Raw genomic sequence first — 17,500 nt, 5'->3', positions numbered from 1 at the left:
CTCAAAGTACTTCAGAGGACGGATCTTGATGCTGGATGAGTGTGTAGATTCACTGAGTGGTGACAGTGAGGGGTAGTTGTGTAGAAACTGGTTGTGATCTTCTGTGTGTGAGAGCTTCTCCAGTTCAGCGTCTTTCCTCTTCAGCTCAGTGATCTCCTGCTCCAGCTTCTCCTGAAGCTCTCTGACTCGACTCACTTCAGTTTGCTGCTGGGATCTGACCTGCTGCTTCACATCAGAGCGTCTTTTCTCCATGAGACGGATCAGCTCAGTGAAGATCTTCTCACTGTTCCCCACTGTTTTATCAGCAGAGCCATTGATAGCCTCCACCTCCTGTTGGAGCAGCTTCACATCTTTCTCTCTGTCCTGGATTCTCTGCTGGATGTTTTGTCGACTCACCTCCAGCTCTGTCTGCCTCTCGCTCCTTTCTGCTGCAGCTGAGACTGTGTCATGACCTTTGTGTTCGTCCATTAAACAGAGGAGACAGATAGACTGCTGATCAGTACGACAAAATACTTTCATTTCCTCATTATGACGAGAGCAGACGTTCTCCTGGAGCTTCTTGGAGGGCTCCACCAGCTTGTGTTTCTTTAATGGAGCTGCTTCAAAATGAGGCTGAAGATGTTTCTCACAGTAAGAGGCCAGACACTGCAGACAGGACTTACAGGCTTTCAGTTTCCTCCCGGTGCAGACATCACAGGCCACATCTTCAGGTCCAGCATAGCAGTGATCAGCAGGAGCAGCTTGGAGTCCAGTCTTCTTCAGCTCCTCCACTAAGACTGCCAACATGGTGTTTTTACCAAGGACAGGCCTCGGTGTGAAAGTCTGCCTACACTGAGGGCAGCTGTAGATTGTCTTCTCATCCTCTTTATCCCAGTGGCTTTTAATACAGTTCATACAGTAACTATGTCCACAGGGAATAGCAACCGGATCCTTCAGGAGATCCAGACAGATCGAACAAGAGAAGGCCTCCCGGTCTAGTTGAACTCCTTTCTGCGCCATTTCTCCTCTCTGTAACGACGATTGTCTGAGTTTCACTTCTTAGAAATCAAACTAGTTTCACCTCTGATCTACACAGCATGTGTTTGTTCAGTGTCTGCTCTTGCACCGTCCCACATGTTGGTTACACCCATCCTCAAACTGTAGATCTAAAGGGGAGGGAACAAGAAAATAAACGTCAGAGTGGAGCTGGCTGAGTCTGAGAGCAGGAAGAAGAGGGAGGGGTTAACAAGCTCATGTTTCACGTTTCATTACTCTGACAGGGCAGATTCTCAACATGAATACATAACCACTCTCTGCTGCATGGAAGAAAACTCTATAAGCAAGCATGTAAAAAACTCTAGTCACACATTTCTTAACATGTAAAAAGAAGTGAATAAAACACAGAGAATAAGTGAACATGTTTTACAACTACTGTCAGAACAGAGCTACCTGTGAACACCAGCATTACAAGCTGTGAAAATCTGAGACACCACAGGGAGGGGTCTGAGTTCCACTGAACTTCACCACCATTGGAAGAGGTGTTTTCACACACTGGTGGTTCACATACTGGATTAAATACATTGACCTGACCTTTATTCCTTGTTTTTGACTATCAGATGGTCAAACTGATGATCAAGCAGATCATTGATATTGTCTTTAAACATACTTCACCTCAGATTGAAGTCATAATCCTGTTTCAAATACAAACCGACTGATTCCTACTTTTGTGTAACTTGAAAAGCCTCCCCTTAAAACAATCGGTTTGATTCCAAGTAATGGAAGAATTTGGATATGTAGTAGAAGTAGTACACCTACAAAAAATACCTCAGTGTCCTTTTGTCGCTGCTCATTTGCTGATCCACGCTGCACGGGGCTGTGGAGCTCACTTGTTGGTTACACCTATCTTGCACTCGTATATTAGTGAACGAGAGGGAACCAGGAAATGTGTGCACAGAGTGGAGTTGAGCAATAGGGAGGGGTTACCATGCTGCCCTCACTCATGTGATGAATTCTCTTAAAGGGACAGTGAGTTTGTCAGTCTGAGTTTTATCGTGCAGTTAAGATTAAAACACAACATTGAACAACCACATGATGTTTTTAAATAACTTACAGCTCACAATAGTTGAAGCAAACATTGAAAAGCTTCATGTTTGGTTTCCTCTGAAATCTACAGTTTCATAGAGCTGTTTTGTATAACTGAAAAAAGATTTCTTGTGCTTTAAAGGAGAAGACAACACAGACAGTGTACAAACAAACAAAAAACATACAGATTCATAAAAGACGTAATGCTGCAATAGAGAGGTTAGACTTCGGAGAATTCATACAAAAGTACAATAAAATAGTACGCAGAAGTTTAAATTTGTGTTTCATCTGTGTATGTTTTACCAAGTGTTGTAGTCAAGACCACACGAACTGAGACCAAGACAAACCTGAAATCAGAGTGCTCAGAGACAGAGACAAGACCAAGACAGGGCAAGACTGAGATAAGACCAAGACTATAAATATAAATAAAACAATCATCATCTTTAAAATCCGAGACCGAGATGAGGCCGAGTAAAAATGATTTTGATTACGAGAAGAGAGCAAGACCTTTTAAAGATCCAGACCGATTTTGAGCACTGCAACACTACAGTTTACCCACCTTCTTTATCAGGCACAAGTAAGTAGGCTCAGGACTGGTGAAATCAAACTTTGTAGTTATGTTTCAACAGTGAATAAAATATACAAAGCATTCATTATCAGGTATGTTCATATTCTGGCTGAGGCTGGTTAAGTGTCCCTTCTCAGGTCAGTGGTTACACTAATGTGGGAAGGCAGCTTGAGGTGAGCACCTGCAATACAGGGCTGTCAAAATCTGAGAAACCACAGGGAGGCGTCAGAGTGCCACTAAACTTCACCACCTTAAGGAAATGTGTCAATACACCTTTTTAAATGTGATCTTTGAATAAATGGTTTAGATGTTTGAATTTAGACCCAATAGTAGTTAGTGAAGACTGGTTTAATCAAACTTTGTAGTAATGATGCAACAGTGAATACAAATATCTCAACTAGAGACGTTTGGATTTTTGACTGATATACTCTGCAGTCATTATCAGGTTATTTTTTAAGTCTGGCTGAGGCTCGTTAGTGGAAACTGCAAAAAGGCCGTTCTTTTTTTAAGTACAATAGAGCGACACCTAAACAGTCAAATAAGGAGAATGGTATTGGCTGAAACAGTGGATACTTTTATGAATGAGATACATTTCTAATGTGCAGCTATAAGTCCGTTCTTTTAGAAAACTAACATCCCACCAATAAACGATCAATTGTTTCGATCCAATCAGTAAAAGTCTTTAAAACAAGACATCTTCTGTCATTTTACTCTCCACTGAAAGTCTGTTTCAAAAGATAGGTCTTACATTGTTTTAAATTTTATTATTCATAGACTTTGTGACTTTGATTTTCAGATGCGGTGTCTTCCACATATCAGGAGCATAAAAACATATTCTTCATCACTTTTTTTTATCTGATAATATTTCCTGCAGCCTTCAGCCTCTGTGCTTTCTAATTAGTATTGTGTTATGATGTTTTTAGATTATGATAATTCATGTTTTGAGATACCTCATTGTACATATTTCTATCAATTGGGTAGATGGTTAACGATACAGCACAGATAAGAGAACAAAAGTCATCACTAGCACTGACAGCCTTCATGACTTAAAGGTCACATATTCTCCTCCTCTTCAACCTGTTTAAATAAATCTCAGAGCTCCACAAAACATGTCTGTGAAGTTTTTTGTTCTAAATCCACTCTGATCCTGTATTTGATCATGCCTATAAACCCCTCTATTTCAGCCCTGCTCAGAACAGGCTGTGTGTGTACGTGAGAGGGTGAAAGGTTAACAGAATGCCTGAGATCCATGTCTGCTGTGGTGCAAGGAAAACGAGAGGGACTGGTCAGAGGAATGTCCTACGTCCACATATGATATTGAAATCAAGAAATTTGGCTTTACTGGTTTCGTCAAAGTACCGTAGTATGCGAGTGCAGTGAAGAAAAGTATAATCAGCTTTCTGTAGAAACATGGAAAAAAAACATAGATGTTAACACATTGTCCCCTAATGACTTACAGAACTCAGCAGAGTCTCCAGGAGTCCAGTTAAACCCCTGTCCAGCTTGTAGAGGCTGGACAGAGAGGCGTCAGAGTTCCACTGAACTTCACCACCATTGGAAGAGGTGTTTTCACATACTGGTGGTTCACATACTGGATTAAATACATTGACCTGACCTTTATTCCTTGTTTTTGTCTATCAGATGGTCAAACTGATGATTGAAGCAGATCATTGATATTGTCTTTAGACGTACTTCGCCTCAGATTGAAGTCATAATCCTGTTTCAAATACAAACCTACTGATTCCTACTGCTGCTTTAATTTACAAAGCCTTGCCTTGCAACAGTCGGTTTGATTACAAGTAATGAAAGAATTGCACAACCAGTGCAGTGTTGAAAAATGAAGCCAATGTGGAAGTGCAAAATCCTGCAGTTCATCGAGTGTCCACTAGAGGCTGGCTCCAGGAACACCGGAATTCACGTTCACACAACACATGCAAATAAAAAACTGTTTTTACAGCATGAATAAATATGTTTACAGCCTGGATTAGTTGTTGTCCACATGGGCACACACTGTACGGAGAGTGTATTTTTCTACAACAAATCCGATTTGAGGAACGATACGTGTTAACCATATTTAGCCAAGTAGCTGACATGATTGACAGGTGGGCGCGATGTGTACGAGGCTTAAAACCCGCCTCAGCTCCAGCTCTCAGTCTAGAAAGTTAGACTGAGACAGGATTTCCAGCATGGTGGCTGCTGCTGATGAGCCTCAGGAGCCCCTGCTGTAACAGATGGGTGACATCACTCAGGCTTCATCCATTAATATTTACAGTTTATGTTTCATACACATAATCCTCCTACAGTTAAATAAAAAGCTAATTATTTATCTTATCTTTTAATAGTTTTACCGGTCAGTTTTAGAAGAGAAAATGACTTTCAGATGATTGTTTCTTAATTCTTGGCTTGCTGATGAGCTTTATGTCTGACATGTTTTTTTGTTGTTGCCTCCCTTCGTAAACAGCCAGTGACTACACCATGTATCCGTTCTCAACCCAAAATGGAAAAGACTTCCAGAATCTTCTCTCGGTCTATCTGGATGCAGCTTTCTTCCCGTGTTTACGAGAGCAGGATTTCTGGTGAGTGGTGACTGCTGCTTCTCATATTTGTTTCATGTTTGTATTTATTTGACTTGATAGCATTGTAGCAAAAGTCAACTTTTAAATATTCAGTGAAGATTTTGTCTTTATAGTCAGCTGTTAACTCTGTTAGTTGGACTGTTTGTCCTGAGGCTGGCTTCACACTAGGGGAGTTTAGGCCTGATTTTGGGCCTTTTATTTGTCCAAATAATCCTCAAGTGTGTGGTGTCAATACGATTATTTTACAGCTCCTGATCGAGTCAGAGCCTCCCCGATCTGGAATCCTAAATACAAAAACATGTTTGTTATTTACCATTCCAGATCGGGCTGCCTCCAACTGAATACCTGCAGTAGCCAAAAAGAGAGCGAAGAGAGCATCACTTTTACAGCTCACAAACATGCCAGTGAACACAAACATAACTGTGCCCTGAGCCAAGAGGAATATAGAAAAAGAAGAGCAGCTTGAGTAACAACATGAGTGGCTTTTTAATGTCTCGACTGTCTTCCATATTTGTTTTTCTTCTGAAGTCACGTTTGATCACACGAGTTTCTGTGAGATCTCGTGTCTGTGGGATCACCACTGTGAACTCGTTTCTACAAACTGCAGGTGTGTGGTCTCACAGTCGGGTCAAATCGTCTAGTGTGTGCAGTCGGAGGATTATAATGTTTAGAATCATTTAGCTGTCCTCATGTCTTTGGTCTCCCACGTTTTTTAAATAGGTTAAGATCTGAATATTGTCGAGTGTGTAGCCAGCCAAAAAGAGTCCAAGACCTTTCTGATATCACTTGTTTGAAACAGTCGCTGATGAAATCTGCTCTTCACTAGTTCATTTCTGTTTGTGTTGATTTTGCAGGCAGGAGGGCTGGAGGCTGGAGAATGAAAACCCAACAGATCCCAACTCCCCTCTGGTCTTTAAAGGAGTGGTGTTCAATGAAATGAAAGGGGCGTTTGTAAGTCTACACTTTCTGAATCATAGTTTTATATGTAGATACAATATAGTGAAGTTTAAGTGTTCTTTTAAGGAGCTTCAGATATCTTATATTTCATGTTACCTAAAAGCACCTCATGGATTAAGTTTGAGAGTGAAGTGGTTCGTGGTAACTCCAAGTGTTTTTTTTCTTGCTTTTATATTTATACTCACTTTAAATATGTTATGACATCATGGAACAAAGTTAAAATTATGCCTGCTCACGGTTTAGTAGTTGGCAAAAAAACAAAACAACTCAGGCCCTGCTGTGTCCACCTAGCGTTTTCTTTTTTCAGGTAGAAAAGAGCTGGCTGTGCGCTGAGAATAAAAGCGCTGCACGTCCGTCCTGTCTCTATGACAACAGTCTGTTGACAACAGCTCCTGTATGACCGACACAGCTCCGTTGCTTTTCTCTGTTTGATTTTTATCTGTCACTTTGAGCATCAAACGGAGGATGCTTGACCTCCAAATTTTTCCTGGATGATGAGCTCAATAATAATGACATCCCCGTTCTCACGGCTCTGATCAGACACAGAGCAAGGACCCGACTGATGTACTTTATGATTGGCTGGTTGAAAGAAAAGCGCCGGTGATGTCAACAGCGGCCTCATAAAAAGTTTAAAGATTTTTAGTTTGAAGCGCTCGGAGCGGCTGCACAAATTAGTCAGAGCGCTCGGAAGAAAGGCGCTGGACGCTGCGCTTTGCTGCTGCTGCAAACGCTCTCTCCTCATTGGGAACAATAGAACAAAGACACTCAGAAAAAGCTAACAAAATCTATAAAATGCTCGGCGGACATGGGGCCTAATGCAACAGCAGTGAAACAAGTTCCAGATATGAGATGAACAGGTGACGTCAGATAAATGGTTTTGAAATAAGAGTGTGTCAGTGACTGTTTAACGTTTGATTGTGTGTTTTTTTTTTTTAGTCCGACAACGAGCGCGTGTACGCCCAGCACCTCCAGAACAAGCTGTATCCAGACCACACGTACTCTGTGGTGTCAGGAGGAGAGCCTCTAGCCATCCCTGACCTTACCTGGGAACAGCTCAAGCAGTTCCACGCCACGCATTACCACCCCAGCAACGCCAGGTACATGGACACACACACGTGTACACTGTGAGCCTAGAAGGGACAGGAAACTGTAAAGTGCTGTGAAGAAATGAGATGAGAGCAGGTGTTAGCCAGCAGAATCCTTTCTTTGTTACATTTAATAATCTCCTGCAGCAGAACGATGCAGGCTCACATTGACACAGTAGATATGAAACACAGGAAACTTTAATAATTTGATGGTAACTGATGCTAGTTTGTCTTTTTCATGCTTTATCGATCTTATTTATTTCAGAATGATCCTAATTCCTTAAAAATAATTTAACATGCAGGCTTTAAAATTGCTCAGAAAACACCCCTGAGAGTGTCCTCCATGTGCTCCTCAGGTTCTTCACGTATGGAGATTTGCCTTTGGAGCAGCATCTGAAGCAGATCGAAGAGGAAGCTCTGTCCAAGTTTGAACGCATCAACCCGAACACAGAGGTCCCCCCCCAGCCACACTGGAGCAGCCCTGTGAGTGTCATAATCCAGACCAGCATCTGTAACTTCTACTGATCAATAGATCTTAAAAACTACACCAACAATCTCAACAGCTGTTTATTATTGCATGCTTTTATATTAACACACTGAAATGCATTGATTAGTCGTTTTGATGTCGTCGTGAATCTCAATGGTTTCCCCAGAGAGAGGACCATGTGACCTGCAGCCCTGACGCTCTGGCTCCGGATCCGGCCCGGCAGAACACGCTGTGTGTGAGCTACCTGCTGGGAGAGTAAGACCGAAAATCATTTCTTTTTATTTTGCATTAAGATGGGAGAAGCCATAAAAAGAGCCTCCATCCTCCTCTTTATTCACTACATCTTGGTTGTCATGTCGACGGCTTTTTAAAGACTGAGAGCTTTACAGTACAGAAAGGATTCACTCAACAATTCTCTTCATTCAAAGTGAAGTTTTTAGCGAGTCCTATTGTTCAGAAATATTTAAAATCTCTTTGTTTTTTTCCCCGCGCAGCATCACTGACACATTTGAAGGATTCACCCTCAGCCTGCTGTTGTCTCTCATGATCTCTGGACCCAACTCTCCCTTCTACAAAGCTCTCATCGAACCCAATATAGGAACTGACTTCTCCTCTGTTGTAGGGTGAGTACGCAGGACGCAAAGTAACAAACTCTCACAAATAAAATGATCAGCAAGCTCAGAGGTTATTTAGAGCGACGGCTGGAGAAGCAGCGAGGACAGAAGTTTGGTTTAATGTGGAGGACTTCTCTGATCCAGAGGCTCAACGACGGTCCAGAACCATTTGATCTGTCAGTGCTGAGACAGCCGATGGAGACGACAGAGAGGGGCAGGAGAGGATGGGGATGATGCCCCCTGGAGGATTTGAATGTTATGGCTCTAATGTTTTAAAATAAACATCCTCATTTTGGCACATTTGTAAATATTTTACAGCCAGCCGCTAAGATTTCAGTTATTGTCAATCCATGCAATTCTCTAAACACCAGATAAGCCAATAGAAGAATGTAATTGCAGTAGCTGGGTTCAACCTGTAGAGGGCCGTAGCTATGCATATTTCTAACACAAAATGTGGAATTTAAATTTAGATACTTTGTACTCTGGGGGTTTAGTTACTCTCTAAAGACGGGTTTTCATCTATATGATTTTGCTAAGCTACTTAGATGACAACTTTCTTTTAGAAATGTCTATTAAAAGATAATTTAACATTTTAGTATATTGCTGCTGAGCTGTGATGCTCTGCCTCATGTGCTGCAGACAGCGCTCAGAGTACTGCATTGTTCTGAAATGTTGTGTTCTGCAGATATGACGGCAGCACCAAAGAGGCGTCGTTCAGTATAGGACTGCAGGGAATGGCCGAGGAGGACACCGAGAGAGTGAAGCAAATCATCAGCCAAACCATCAACGACATCATCGAGTAAGTCCCACGCTCCCTTTTGTATTTAAGACTTTAATATATGTTTACAAACCTGCTCTCTCTAAGTGTCAGCTTGTTTTGATAAAGCCATAAACTGTAAGGTCTACTTGCACATGAAGGATGATGAGTTGCTTGGTTACATGAAATTGAAACGGCACATAAGATAAAATGAGTCCTCGTCATCATCGACAGGAGCGGCTTTGAGGAGGAAAGAATCGACGCTCTCCTGCATAAGATCCAGATCCAGATGAAGCACCAGTCCACAAACTTCGGCCTGTCTCTGGCCTCGGTGAGTTCACAAACACAAGGACACTGCATGTATTTATAAACCTCTATGTGTGAGATATGTCAGGAAGAATAATGATGTTAGTTATGTTGTCTCTGCTGAAATCTTGTGTTTCTACCACTATATACTCTGTGTATTTCTATACAAATACAGAATGTTTTAAACATGTCTAAACGTATGAGATGAGCTTGTTTTCACAGCAGTTTATTTGCTGATTTCTTCCTTTTTTTGATGAGTTGCAGTAAACTCAATAATCACAGAGAGTATAATATTTAAAGGGATTACACATGTGTATGAGAAGTAAAGTTTTAATCACTATACATCAATGTAAGAGTCAAACAGGACACTTAGATTAGCTTTATTTTGTCAGTAATGTTATAATCGCTTTGTGGATTCTGCTGCATGTTTCACATGTCGGTTTCATTATTCATGGCTGTTTGTGTATGTATATACCTTTTTGTTTTTTCTAGTACATTGCGTCATCGTGGAACCACGACGGCGACCCGGTGGAGCTGCTGCAGATCAACGACAGCGTTGCCAAGTTCAAACAGACCCTGAAGGAAAACCCTCGCTTCCTCCAGGACAAAGTCAAGCACTACTTTAAGGTGTGTGACACTGGGAAAGTACTTTTCTTCAAAACATCTAGAAATATGTGAAAAAAGGTTTAAAAAAAATACAAGAATAAACCTTTTACAAGTCTCACTAATGTTCTCTGTAGGGGGAAATACTCGGTCTTCTCTTAAGGTCAACCTCAGCAGCCCTGGAGTGTTTTAAGATCATGACAAAAAAACATGAACTTTGAAGGTTTTCTGTATCATTTGTGTTTTTTCTCTTCCTCTTCAAATCCCCATTACCCCCCCTACAGGAGAACACACACAGACTGACCCTGTCCATGAGTCCGGATGAGGTCTACTTGGAGAAACAGGCCCAAGCCGAGGAGGAGAAGCTCCAGAAAAAGATCCATGCTCTGTCAGACAGCGACAAAAAAGACATCTATGAAAAAGGTACAAATGATTGAAACTGCTCCACGGAGGAAATCTGTGTTTCTCTGCTTCTGTTAAAACACTTTCTGAGCTTGACTCTGTGAAATCACACAGAATTGTCTGAAGCAAACAGGCTTTTATTGGCTGCTTGATTGATTTGATTGAAGCCCCAAAAAATCCAATAAACCATCAGATTAACACAATAACTGGGAAAAAAACATCAAGCGCTGCAATGTGACTGTATACAGAATATATTCATGTTGACCTGTTCTAGATCCCTCATTTAGTCATATAGTGTTACAATGCTGCATGTTCAAACTAAACATAGGCAGAGTTATAGAGCATGAGGTGAACGTATGTTGGAGAAATCCCAGGATGAGTCAGCAGAGGGCGCTAAACGGCTTGAGGTGTTTTTACTGACACCAGTATCAGATACATAAGATGTTTTTTGAGCTGCAAATCATTCAAAGCTGCTCTATAAGTTTTCAAAGACAGACAAAAGTGTTACTGAATTGAGTGTCATTTGCCAGTTTTAGTCCGAGGGGGTGAGGAGTTGCCTTAAATATTAAAAACCGTCTTTGAGGGGACTTGTTAGAAACATTAAAGTACAGAGATTTACTGATGGAAAACCATAAAAGAACATTTCACCTGCATTCACTTTTCTGTTTATGACCCAACCAGTAAAACTTGTTGAAACATTTCAGAAGGATTTGATTGAGGCACTTCTGATTTAACTGTCTGTTTCATATTCATGTTCTTCTTCTTCTTCTTGGGAAAAGGTCTGGAGCTGCTGGCTGCTCAGAGCAAAACGCAGGACGCCTCCTGTTTGCCGGCACTGAAAGTGTCTGACATTGAGCCCACGATCCCTGTTACTCCTGTTCAGATCAGCACAGCAGGTACGGCCCAGTGTCCGCTCTACACAAGTTTATAAAACATTATACACAACAAGGAAGAATCATCTCAGAGTGTTGTGGTTAAAACCCCTTAAAATGTTTCCTCTCCTTGTCTCCTTCAGTCGGCGTACCGGTGCAGTACTGTGAGCAGCCCACCAACGGGCTAGTTTACTTCAGAGCCATGTGCAGTCTCAACACACTGCCGGAGGACCTCAGGCTCTATGTCCCGCTCTTCTGCAGCGTTGTCACCAAGTAAGTTCACCTGACAGTCGATTGGACCAGAGCAAGATTTCAAAATGTGTCACCTGGTATATGAAAAGTTTGAAGATATTATGCTTTATTGATCTTTTCTGTATTTGTGTAAGGTTTGGACAGGTGGTGTTTGAAAGCATTTTAAAGATTGCATGTGTGTCTGTTTGTTAAATCAGGATGGGCTGTGGAGGTCTGGACTACAGACAACAGTCCCAGCAGATGGAGCTGAGGACTGGGGGCATGTCTGTCTCCACCCAGGTCGTCCCTGACTCCACCCAGCTGGACATGTACGAGCAGGTCAGTACCAGCTTACTGTGTTTGAAAAGTCTTACAAATATATGGATAGAAGTAATGTTTGGACAGAGACATTTCTGGACAAGAATACTTTAGATGATGTAGGGAGTGAGTCTGAGCCTTAAGGCAAAGCTCTCCATTTACCGGTCACCTATGATCATGAGCTATGGGTAGTGACCGAAATAATAAGATGGTGGATACAAGCGGCTGAAATGAGTTTCCTCCAGAGGTCGGCTGGGCTCAGTCTTAGAGAGAGGGCGAGGAGCTCAGACATTCTGGTAGAGCTCAGAGTAGAGCCGTTTCTCCCTCAAATCTAAAGGAGCCAGTCGAGGTGGTTCGGCCATCTGATTAGGATGCCACCTGGACGCCTCCCTTTGAGGTCTTCTGAGCACGCCCCAACTGGGAGGAGACCCCGGGGGAGACCCAGAGTTTACTGGAGGGATTACTGTGTATATCCCCACTGGCCTGGGAACACGTCAGAATCCCTCAGGAGGAACTGGGAGAGAGAAGTCTGGGTTGACTTACTACTGCTGCCACAGAGACCTGACCTTTGATAAGTGGAAGAAAATGGATGAATGGAGTAATGAAGTATGCTGCTCCATGTCAGGTTCCTTCATATATGACATCACATGTAATTTAGTAACTTTATTCTATATTAATTAAATGTTTGTTCTTTATTATGATGATTCTTGTGCATTGTGGAAACCCATCTTCTTTCTGCTGCGTCGTCTTCAAAAATCAAATGTCTCCTCAAAGCTGCAGAAATTGAAACTGAGTGATCGTGTGTTACATAAACAGAGGTTGTGATTTATCTTGGTTCAGTGTTTAACTGCTGCTGGTTACATTACATCGGTATAAAAGAGGTAATCAAAGAAGAGTCTTGTCTCTGTGTTCTCTGTTCCAGGGTGTCCTCCTGTCCTCCTCCTGCCTGGAGAGAAACCTTCCTCACATGTTTCATCTGTGGAGCGACATATTCAACAAGTACGTCCTCCATCACTTCTTATAAACTGAGAGAAAATGTGTCCTGAAATTCGAGGAGGCTGAGAAGACAGCTCGATATTTATCTTTTTTTTTTTTTTGTTCACTACAGCCCCCACTTTGACGAGGTGGAGCGCCTGAGAGTGCTGGTGATGATGTCAGCACAGGAGTTAGCCAATGGGATCTCCTACTCGGGCCACATGTACGCCATGACACGTGCAGGCCGTCACCTGACTCCAGCAGGAGACCTCAATGAGACGCTTGGTGGGATGGAACAGGTATGCACCTGGAGTGTTGATCCTAAAAAACTAAAATGATAGTGTCTGACTCCTGCACGTCAGCTTTAAGAAGTGTTGTCATAGTGATTTAAAGCTTGAAGTAAATTACACAGACGCAGATTCAAGACATACAGTATAGCATGATTTTTTTCTGACAAGCAGAGACAATTTCATTTGTTCCTACTTTGTGCAAGAGGTTTTTTGTTTTTCCATTCTCTCACTTCATATTTTATCCATCTTTTATCAATGATTACTTCAGGTGAAGTTTATGAAGAGGGTCGCTGAGTTGTCCGACCTCAGCCAAGTCATCCGAACGCTCGTCAGGATCAAGAAGCATCTTCTCAACCCGGACAACATGAGGTGAGATGTTACACCTGAGGAGAGGTTTTCTTTTAAAAGGTTTTGTTTTGGGGCTTTTTGGGCCTTTATTTTAGAGACAGGACAGTGGACAGAGTCAGAAATCAGAGAGAGAGAGAGAGAGAGAGAGAGAGAGTGGGGAAAGCAGGAAATGAGCCACAGGTCGTCCACTTGGAGGACTACAGCCTCCACACATGGGGCGTCCACTAACCACTAGGCTATGGTCGCCTCCATGGAGATAGATTTTTGAATGATGAAGAGATAGTGACAGTATTCTGCAGTTAATGTTATTTTAATTACTGCAACATGGTTTCAATATAAAGGGTCTGTTTGTAACATGCTCGTCAATGTAAATGTTTGTCTCTTACAGGTGTGCGATCAACACTACTCCACAGAAAATGTCGGACACGGCAGCACAGCTGGAGAGCTTCATGAAGGACGTGGCTGACAACAGAAAGGAGCGCAAACCGGTCAGAAGTAACATTATTGAGGTAAACTATCAACAAACAAATCAAAACATGAAAGCAGGCAGAATAATTCTTAAAATTAGATTTTAATATTCTCTTGATTTTTTTTTCTAAAGAGGCCTCTCGACCCATCGGATGTCTCGGGGCTGAGCCGGAAACTCATCTCTGTAAGTTTTCAGGAACATCTTACATTTCTCTGTTTGTTTGCTCGTTATGTCAGTGGTTCTCAACTGGTGGGTAGGGGCCCATAAGTGGGTCACAGAGCTGTTTTCAGTGGGTCGTGACTGAGTTCCTAGTGGAAAAAAATGATGGTGTCAAAAAGTCTGTAAAGTTCTATGTTCTGTATCTTTGTTCTGTCACATCTTTTGAAACATCTTTCATTGAAAATAAACCTGATAGGTTGAACAATATCAGAAACTCTGGTCGCAGGAGGAGATGGTGGTGAGTCCTAAAGCTAAACCCATGAAGAACCAAAAGATGAAGAAAGGCCGTCTTATAGAAACGCAAAAATACAGATTTTAAAGTCAAAAATCTTTGAAGAAGCAAAATAACACCAACACAAAACAGTTGAACCTCTGATTTCAATAGTTGTGAGATCACCTGTAATTTTATTTTGTCCTTTATTATGAGACATTCCTTCAAAACAAAGTCCTGTGCATGCATGAGATTATAAATATAACGCTTATTTGTTTTTTTTTAATACCTGAGTACAATATTCCACCAGTACCGCTCAGCTCTCTTTTAACCATAGTTTACATCTTATTGTATAATATAACTGTTTTGTTTGTATATATACTGGTGGGTTTAGTATTTGTATATGTTCTATATTTAACTACTTCTCTACAGGTGTGCTCCGACAGGTTTTTGTTGTACTTGTACAGTGACAGTAAAGATCATCTTCTCTGATTTCAGGAGCAAAACTTCCAGCCGTGTCAGATGAAAACATTCTTCCAGCTTCCCTTCCCTGTTCACTTTATCAGCGAGAGTATTCGTACGGTACCCTTCTCCCACCACGACTACGCCAGGTAACCACACCTGTACATGGCAGGGATGAGTGACAGCACTTCCTTTAAAAGTCTGATTTACACGGACAGTTCTTTGTTGGTCTCCTTTTTTTTCTACGTGTAACTTTTAGTTCATCTAAAGTGTAAGAAAAACTTTTTGTTTCCTTTTTTCTCTTGAAGTTTGTGCATCTTGGCGAGGATGATGACGGCTAAGTTTCTGCATGGAGAAATCAGGGAGAAGGGAGGAGCCTACGGGGGCGGGGCCAGGATGGGAGGAGGTCTTTTCTCTTTTTACTCGTACAGGTGAGAGGCCGCCACACCACACTCAACAAAGTTTTAAAAAACATTGTGGAAATTGTAATGACGTGGAAATACAATAACAGTTCATTTTGTTGCCTTGGCTGAAACAAGTTTAATATTTTATATACACTCAGGCTTTCTCGAACCTTAGAAAACGGTGTGCATTTTGGTTAATAGGTGTATTTAATGGAATCTAATACATACAAAATCTCCGTATTTATGAAGGAATAGAGGTAGATTCTATAAAAGGGGGCAGGCTGGGTTGTCTTCAAGATATGAATTTTGTTAAAGGTCACATATTCTCCTCGTCTTCAACCAGTTTAAAAAAGTCTCAGAGCTCCTCAAAACGTGTGTGTGAAGTTTCTTGTTCTAAATCCACTCTGATCCAGTATTTGATCATGTCTATAAACCCCTCTATTTCAGCCCTGCTCAGAATATAATATGTGACCTTTAAAATGGATTTTAAATCAAGTTTTGGAGAGACAAGGGAAAGAACCAAAGTTGCAGAAGCACTTATTTTGTTCTAATCGCATGAAATTTGAGTTTATTTGCTGAAAGACATTTGTTGCCATATTCTCAAATGTGACCTCTTCTTCCTCCCTTTGTCCAAAATGCAAAATCTTTATATTCCAAGAATATTCAGGCGATCTGTCTGGAAAAAAAGAGACACAGAAGACTGAACAATTTACTAAGGGAAGCCATCATGGGGCGTTTTTGGAAGCTGTAATAAAATATTCCAAATGACTTCTACGTTTAAAAAGAATCTTCTTTGAGTTGAACAGTGTGTCGTTGATTTTGTATTTCTTTCTCGTACTTCTCTAAGGGATCCAAACTCGGTGCAGACCTTGTCTGCGTTTCGTCGAGGTGTGGACTGGGCGAAGTCGGGACAGTTCACCCAGCAGGACATCGATGAAGCTAAACTGTCAGTGTTCTCGGCTGTAGACTCGCCTGTGGCCCCCGCGGACAAAGGTGAGGAACGACTGAGTGATCCCTCCAGCTGCTGTCAGGATGCCTCACCTGATCCTCCTCCAATCAGATCTCTGGACCTTTAACATCTCAGTACATCACTGACAACTTCAACATTAGAAGTCTTTAATGGAGGTTAAAAGCTTTTAAAGGATTAATGAATAAAATGATGAGTAAAAAGTTGAATTATAAGCAAGTTCAGATATGAAGAGATCTTCATTAGTTTTATTAACTTAGTCTCCGTCTCTGTTGTAAAGCCGTCACTGTCTCCACTTTATCTCTTAGCTGTCTGGTTTGTTCACTCTGTGTTTGTGTTGCAGGAATGGGTCGCTTCCTCAGCGGAGTCACCGATGAGATGAAGCAGAATCACAGAGAAAGACTTTTTGCTGTCACTCACCAAAGTCTGGTGGAAGTGGCTGAAAGGTACAAACTTTATGTCCCCTTACATAACTCAGAAATGAAGAGAAGGAGAAGCTAAAAGAAAAAACAGACTGACAAACTGTTCCCGTTTATTCCCACATCAAGTGTTAACTCGTGTCTTGTTTTCCCCCTCGCTGCAGATACCTCGGCGTCGGTCAGAGGACTTGTGGAGTTGCTATCTTGGGTCCAGAGAACGAGGCGATTAAAAAAGATCCCTCATGGATCGTAAAATAATCCAGTCTGTAGGTAACTTGTGATTTAAATACTCAACTGGACTTCTGGAGAATCACAGCTGCACGACTTATTCTGTACTGAATGCTGAAAGTCTACGGTTAGGATTTTTTATTAAAGAGTCAAAAAGCTGAAGCGCACAATATCAAGAGGAGGACTGAGAGCTGCTGTCATGGTTCAGATACGTCTTCATTCTGTATATATTTAATGAAATATATGATCATGTTGGAATACACTATGTGAGTGAGCTCTTCTTTTTGGGATCATTGTTAAAGTATCATCAAGAGATATATCATTTATATAAACTTCAATCAGGTGTTTTTGTTTTTTTCTGCAGGATGCAAATGACTTTCTTCCTCTGTGGTTTACTCTGGGAAACTCAGAGCAGAGGAAGAACATCAGAGCCATTCTGTCTAATTCAAACAACAAACTGTGTCATGTGCAAACACTCAGTCAGGTCATGTTGGTCTTTGTGGGGGCGCAGGTAGTCTAGTGGTTTTTGTGCACGCCCCATGTATGGAGGCTGTGGTCCTATTTTCCACAATTTTCACATTTTCATTGGTTCCTCAGTTAGGAAGTGTTTGAACATGAATTATGATCTTAATATGTTTCCGTCAGTACGACCCTTATGAGGTAGAAGTAAA

At 41.6% G+C, this 17,500-nt stretch overlaps 2 protein-coding genes across 2 annotated transcripts in view; one reads left to right on the top strand and one right to left on the bottom strand.

Annotated features, from left to right (window-relative positions):
* The window catches only part of LOC136178873 (tripartite motif-containing protein 16-like), a 1,942-nt gene extending 922 nt beyond the window's left edge, over window positions 1–1,020 (bottom strand). The window contains exon 1 of the mRNA XM_065953301.1: window positions 1–1,020. This exon is cut by the window's left edge and continues 922 nt beyond it. Coding sequence (XP_065809373.1) covers window positions 1–999 — 999 coding nt within the window. The 5' untranslated portion in view covers window positions 1,000–1,020.
* Window positions 1,021–5,092: 4,072 nt separating this feature from the next.
* On the top strand, window positions 5,093–16,859 carry LOC136178872 (presequence protease, mitochondrial-like). Its single transcript, XM_065953300.1, has 23 exons — window positions 5,093–5,205; window positions 6,060–6,156; window positions 7,099–7,259; window positions 7,604–7,730; window positions 7,901–7,989; window positions 8,229–8,357; window positions 9,034–9,147; window positions 9,340–9,436; window positions 9,904–10,038; window positions 10,299–10,437; window positions 11,196–11,312; window positions 11,432–11,561; window positions 11,738–11,858; window positions 12,760–12,836; window positions 12,946–13,111; window positions 13,371–13,471; window positions 13,839–13,959; window positions 14,052–14,102; window positions 14,848–14,960; window positions 15,120–15,242; window positions 16,063–16,208; window positions 16,526–16,628; window positions 16,766–16,859. The coding sequence occupies exons 1-23, from the start codon at window positions 5,105–5,107 to the stop codon at window positions 16,857–16,859; spliced, it is 2,652 nt and encodes an 883-aa protein (XP_065809372.1). The 5' UTR covers window positions 5,093–5,104.
* The last annotated feature ends 641 nt before the right edge of the window (window positions 16,860–17,500 follow it).

This window comes from Labrus bergylta, chromosome 4 (genome assembly GCF_963930695.1).
Source record: "Labrus bergylta chromosome 4, fLabBer1.1, whole genome shotgun sequence".
Taxonomy (NCBI): domain Eukaryota; kingdom Metazoa; phylum Chordata; class Actinopteri; order Labriformes; family Labridae; genus Labrus; species Labrus bergylta.
This window is presented reverse-complemented; position numbering and strand designations above follow the sequence as displayed.

Coding starts and splice junctions, on each gene's coding strand:
- LOC136178872 (XM_065953300.1), top strand. CDS start 5,105: ATGTATCCGTTCTCAACCCAAAATGGAAAAGACTTCCAGAATCTTCTC. Junction 7,990..8,228: donor GTGAGCTACCTGCTGGGAGA/GTAAGACCGAAA, acceptor TTCCCCGCGCAG/CATCACTGACACATTTGAAG. Junction 14,103..14,847: donor TGAGCCGGAAACTCATCTCT/GTAAGTTTTCAG, acceptor CTCTGATTTCAG/GAGCAAAACTTCCAGCCGTG.